A 6,601-nucleotide genomic window follows, 5' to 3' on the forward strand; every position below is an offset into this window, starting at 1 on the left:
TGAAATAAAAGTACAGGATGGATCCTGCATATAGTTCTCTGAATGTTCGTTACGTACTAGCTAGGCCTTGTTTAGCTAGGAGTATAAATTTTTTTTGCAAAATCGATATTGTAGTAATTTCGTTTGTATTTGATAAATATCGTATAATCATAGACTAACTATGTTCAAAAGATTCGTCTCAAAAATTTCAGATAAACTGTATAGTTAGTTATTTTTTAATTTATATTTAATGTTTTTATGTATATACTACAAGATTTGATGTGATCGAAAATCTGAAAATATTTTAAAAAAATTATAAAGAACTAAACAAGGGCCTAGTTACCTTTGACACGCTTCTGTCCCTCGTCCCAGCGCTTTCTGGAACACCACGCACGCACGCACGCGCCTCCGATGTCCGATCTGATCCTTTCCGGACGTTGCTAGCAACACGGGCGGTCATGATAGGATGCATGATTCCATTTCCATGCATGCATTCCCACAGCACTGATGACTATTGCTTTGGTTATTACTATTATTGATGATTATTACTGACGTCGGTGGAGGCCAAATTAAAGTTCCTTTCTTGCATTGTTTCCTCGTCTCCTGCTTAGGCGATTACCTGGCGAAGCTAAAGGGGTGCCTTTCTCTTATAAATTTGAAAATTTGATTAATAACCATAGTGAAAATTTACTTTTAACAGTGGTTTTTTTTCAAAAAATTATGGGTGCCTGGGCACCCACAATCTTCTACGTAGCTTCGCCCATGGCGATTACTCATTGAGGTCAATATGAAAGAAGTTACCGCGACATATGTTTTATTAAGAATTTTGACTGAACAAAAACCTAATTTATATAGGATTAGCTATAAGTTATGGGGTCAGCGGACCCTAATGATATATGGTACATCCGCCCTGCTGTGCTGCACACCATTTCCATTTTTATTTTTATGGATCATCGTCGCTTTGTGGAAACCACCCACCTCCTTTTCCAGTCATAAAGTCTTAAAATTATTGTTGTTGGTGAAGCTATTTATCAAATATTTTTTTTAAAATAACTCAGCTTTATCTAGAAAGTTGCTCATAAAGTTGTTTTTTTAAATAGCTTTACTAGTGAAATTAAGGTATGCTAAATAGGGTCTGAAATAGAGTTTTCTTCTTATCCTCGTTAAAACGTATGCCTCATAATATTGTAAAGGGGTATAGATTTTCCTCAGTATACTACGCCTCAACTCCCCTGCCCCCTTAATTATATTTTTCTCAACATCTCCTACACCACACCCCTATCCCCTTTAATTATATTTTCTCAACTTTCTATACAATATTTTAGAAAAAAAAAGTACAGTATTCCTATTTAGATTACTCAGGAAGTCAGGATAGATGGACAAAAAACTAACTTTTTTTGGCGCTTTAATATTTGGGACAAAAAACTAGTATTTTTTTTTTGCCGCATTAGTATTTTTATTTTCCATGGGAGTGGGGGGAAGAGAGAAATGAAAGTGATAGTACAGCCTCCCCTGGCTTAAGGCCCACAAATTTCCTGGACAACCCAGTCCATGAGACGGGCCCAGCCCATCCAGTTGAATTCATCTCAAATTTCCTACACTACACCTCGTCTCCGGCGACACGACGCGAGCCATGATTTGAAATCCAACAGAATCAAAACAGGAGCCAGAGATAGGGACGATGCCTCCGGCGATGGCGGACCGGGATGGCGTCGGCGGTGCAACGCCTACGCCCGACGCCCTCTCCCTCTTCGCCTCCCGCCTCTCCCGTCGCAGGTACCAAGCTCGATACAGTACAGTACAAATCACCTTCCGCAACATCTCATCCTACAGCTTCTCCCTCTCTCCCGCCTCCACGCTGCAGGTTCGAGGACGAGGATCTCCGGGTGCTGGAGGCGGCGCTGTCCGCCGGCGCCGACGTCCCCGCGCTGCTCGCCACGCGATCGGCGGCCCGGAGCCTGCTGCGAGCAAGCGCGGCGGAGGCATTCGCATCCACCGCGACGGGTTCAGTGCTGCTGGATGGTGGGAGCAGCCTCGACGTCGCCGACTTCTTCGCACGCGCCTTCGCGCTCGTAGCCGATGTCGAGGTCAGCACAGCACCCAACAAAATTAGTGGTTGGCGCATGCGGTTTGCAGATTATGCACTGCTATTGCTAGTCCTTGCGCCCTGCCTGTACCTGGGGTTTTACTCTGATTTGGGCGCCCGCAGTTGTCGTGCTTCAGTTCAGTCACTAGTCAGCATACATTCCTAATTGCAGTCTCGCAGCATCTTATTTTACATGATTGCAGCATGTTTCATAGTTCATACACAGTAGCAAGCAAACACTCATCATTCATCAACCGACGTGCGTTCATCATCTGTTTTACTCAGACTTGAATGCGTCCTTTTAAAAGTTTTTACTTCTGTTTGCATCAGAAATGCAGAGCATGCGCTGCGTTCTTCTCTGCTAATACTGTTTTCCTCCATGTACACTGACAGAGCTGCCTTGCCATGAGATACGAGGCCCTGTTGCTTCGAGACGCTAAATACTGCAACGACCTTCACTTGCAAGTGTCCCGTCAGGAGTGGCTAACTTTCGCAAAGGACTCTCTTGATAATGGCTTCTACACCATTGCCTCCAAGGTAGTTCTTAGCTGTAACCTTTGTTGTAGGTAATGCCCCATTACTGTTCTTGTTGACTGGCATGTTGGCACTTAAGATATTAGTTTCAATGGCGTGAGGAACACAACCAATAGTACTTCCTTTCAAAAAAAAAAAAAAAAACAATCCAATAGTACTCTGCAACTTTGAAGGAGAGGCTTACTAACCTGAAGATCTAACAAATGTAGTTTGTTTAACCTGAAGATTTAACCTGCTTGCCTGTTTACATTGTTATCTCCCTTTAATTACTAGTTTTAGGTGATTCCATATGCTGGAAAGTTTAATGCTCTTGTCTAAGTTTTGTATGCCACTCTGAGTCTGATTATCAAACTGCTGGTATGACATAGTTAAGTACTAATGGTAAAAAAGAAGTCTCAATCATTTCAGAAATAATTGTTCAAAGAACTCTATCAGGAAATACTACTTCCAATTCATATTTTCTCTAATGGGTGAAGGACTCTTGTCATTTTAATGGACAAGTATCCTCTTTTGCTCTGTCGGAGGTAAGCGATGAAGGTCGCTTGATGACTGTACTGTATATTGCTACTAATACACTAATGTTTATAAGTTGCACATCTGGGCATAAATAAATAGATTGGAGAATGGCATCGGCTTACATTATATTATAATTAATTCAGGCTTTTGCAAACGCTCTTGCGCACATTCATCCAAGTCACTCAGGGCACTTGGACGCTGCTAATTCCATTGAGGAGAAGGACAAGATCAATGATATAACAGGACTCCAGAACTTGGCCAAGTCATTATCTGCACGGCATTCTGGTGAGTTTTCAGTGCCATGGATTGCTTAAATTACATGCAGAGAAGCTGAGGTTGCTTTAACTTTTCAAGAAAAATAAGTGCACAGGAACTAAAATTGCCTTCATTTTCTGAAGTTGAGTAAATAAAACAGTGATACATATATTTAATCAACAGAGATCCAACCTGACTGAATCTATGTCTTCCTTTATGTTTGAAGTATCTAGTGCTTTCTTTTTAATCAAAAGTGACATCTATTAACTGGGAGACTTCGGGACCTATTTGACACCAAATCTTCTCTTGTATCTTTCAACTGTTTGAACATATTTTCGATGTAGCTTTCTAATGCCATTTACTTCTGCTGTGACAGTTCAGACACAGTCTGCTGAATACATGAAAAGGAGAGCTTCAGGTGTTCACGAGAAGTATAATTTGCAATCGGGAAAACCAAAGTTAACAGGAAGTTCAATGTTTAGGCTAGGGATTAAAACAAGGAACATAAAGAAATTGCTTCGCAGCCAGGAAAGGAACTTGGGAGATCTGAAGCAATCTTAGCATGGCATCTTCCAAAAGACCGAGAGGAATGTTGTAAAAAGGTGAGTTTTATGCCTTAATTTACTTATTTCTTTCTAAGTCACCACCATTGCATATGCAGTTCAATCTCTTAAATGACTAGTTCAATATCTAAAGGACCAGCTCAAATTAATATCTGCAGTGTCAATTACATTCATCTGATTATTGAAACTGGGTATGTGGGAGTGGCATTGGCAGCATGTGCATGGCAGCCGTCCTCATTTTCTTAAGTTGTCCACAACCTCAGTTCATGAGTTCTCCAAAACAGAACCACAGTATTTTTTCAGCATAGTTTTTAGCATTGGGTCCCTCAAATAAATAAGAAAACTGTGACTAGATCATCATGTCTTGTTTCAGCACAAAAAGTTTAATTATGTCAATTGCATTGAAATAAGATGCTTACATGGAATCATGTCATTTGTCATTGGCATATTTACTATAAAAGGTTTGCTGATTACATTACTACAATCCTTAACCACATACTGCAGCCTCGTTGACTACTCTGCTCAATCTGATTACAGGAAGTATTGCTAGCTATGCACAGTTGCGCTTAGTATATCTGGAAAACATTGATTTGCTTTATTTCCATGCAGTCCAATTAGGTGAGAATTTTTGCAGTGGAGACATGAAGTGGAGTTGATGAGTCTTCGATTCAACATTAAGACGTTGATCGTCTTGAAAGAAAAAACATTAAGGCATTGTTTGGATGTTGTCGGATTTACCTCAATTCACATGTGTTGGAGTGGATTGGAGTGGAACTTGAACTAAATTCCACCCAATCCACTCCAACACATGTGGATTGAGGTTAAATCCGACAACATCCAAACAAGACCTAAGGCGTCGAAGAGTACTTGCATACTTTGGTACTTAGCATACTCGCTCTGCAAGTAAGTTGCTATCTTCAATATGGTGCAGACTGTTTTTCATGTGCAGAACAATAATAAATTACCTCCGCCTGCCCACCAAGATTGACATATTGCCTTAAATAAATAATATGAAACTGGAATCTGTCGTGTGAAGCACTGTCTTTATTTTATTTATTTATTTTTTCAAAAAAAAAAGAAAAAAGGGGCGGGGTTTATGTTTTTCCTGTGGAAATGTGCTATTAGGCACAAATGCACAATAGAAAAAAAATTGTCATAACACAACGCATTCACCATGTTTTTGTTAAGCAAACATTTGGACATTTTGTTCTTGATATACGCTCTTGGAAACACCTGGAAATCTAGAAGGTTTGTAGCTGGAAGCGATAAGCATGGGTTTTATACTTTTGAACGTCAGCTACTTACCATGTGGCAGTGGAATATTCTGATTCTGACTATGATCCAGAGCACATGCTACGTGAAATGAAACCTAAATTTGTTACTTGCCCAGGTCCATCCTGGTAGAGTTTAATCCCATCGAGTCTGAAGTGCTCAGATGGGGAACACGTTGTCGTGTTTCAAGAAAAAAGACGTCTGCTGCTTATTCCAGCAAGGAAACTTGGGATGCTAAGTAAAAGGGTCATGTGGAGTACAAGAGGTTAGATGTGGGTGAGTCGTCCATCCTGTGCCATGTGGGTGAGCGGATCGAATTTGACTTGGAAAAAATCTGAAGACTAGGCTGTGAAACTAACACTGTCGGCAGAGCTTAATAATGTTGTAGTGGTAGGGGCCTGGGCAGCCGCGGTTGTACTTGATTGGCAATGCCATCTAGGGACCAATCAAAGCTTGGGATGGTTAGCTTTTGGTAGCAATCGCATGTGCACACACGCATGGCAGCAAACTTTTTTTAGAAGTCCTGCCTCCTCCTCCTCCTGGTTTGGACTCTCGACATTCACTCGTGTAGTATGCCTTTCCATACGGATCCATGCGTTCAGTGAGAAAATCAGAAAGCCGATCCTCTGTAAGAGACAGGGAGACAATTAATAAGACAGTCGTGCATTATCGGAAGACCAATCATCCATCATGCTTGCAATCTCGCAACCAAACACAGGCGCGCGCAGAGACCTTGTTCTGTTTCGATTGATTTCCCATTTTCATACTAGCAGGAAATTAGTTTAAGATTAATAATGCACGAGTAGAGACGTCATGGTAGCATGGTTTTGTGATAGTTGCTGCTGCAACACGAATTTGTTCTGTCACGCAGATTGGAAACAAATGTGGGTAAAATATAGTGAGTCGTTGTGGAGTCCGCATCTGACTGCCGGTGCGCTCCAGACCACAATACATGTGTCACACTCTAACTTGTACACATATGCATGCCACTACTGGTGGAGACCCACTGCTACTACATGCATGCATACTCCTATATACATGGTCGATGTAGGTATAGGATCCTCCTACAACTTTAGTCCTAGTCAAGACTAGTTAAGACAGGAATACTTGGAGCTGCTGGATGGTGTACAACATATCCCAACTCCCATTTCCCCACTGTTGTAATGCAGGACAAATCCCTGATCTCGCTGTTGTCTCCTGCATGCACGGGTAGCCACTAGCTAGCCACTCCTGACCTACTGCTTACATACGTGTCAGCTTTCTCCCTCATCTTTATATGCTAATACTCTGTCTTTTCTCTTGCTTGCAATGTAATGATTAGTGATTATTATTCTTAATTTAATTTATATGGATTGGACTGAACTTATCATGATGTGGCCGTGTCCAATATTAAAAA

General features: G+C 41.1%; 1 protein-coding gene across 1 annotated transcript; it reads left to right on the forward strand.

The window, feature by feature from the left end:
- LOC8079970 lies at positions 1,605 to 4,659 on the forward strand. Its single transcript, XM_002448818.2, has 6 exons — positions 1,605 to 1,755; positions 1,844 to 2,066; positions 2,459 to 2,602; positions 3,259 to 3,400; positions 3,747 to 3,972; positions 4,543 to 4,659. The coding sequence occupies exons 1-5, from the start codon at positions 1,661 to 1,663 to the stop codon at positions 3,929 to 3,931; spliced, it is 789 nt and encodes a 262-aa protein (XP_002448863.2). The 5' UTR covers positions 1,605 to 1,660; the 3' UTR covers positions 3,932 to 3,972; positions 4,543 to 4,659.

The sequence above is a fragment of the Sorghum bicolor genome, chromosome 5 (assembly GCF_000003195.3).
Source record: "Sorghum bicolor cultivar BTx623 chromosome 5, Sorghum_bicolor_NCBIv3, whole genome shotgun sequence".
In the NCBI taxonomy this organism is placed as follows: Eukaryota; Viridiplantae; Streptophyta; class Magnoliopsida; order Poales; family Poaceae; genus Sorghum; species Sorghum bicolor.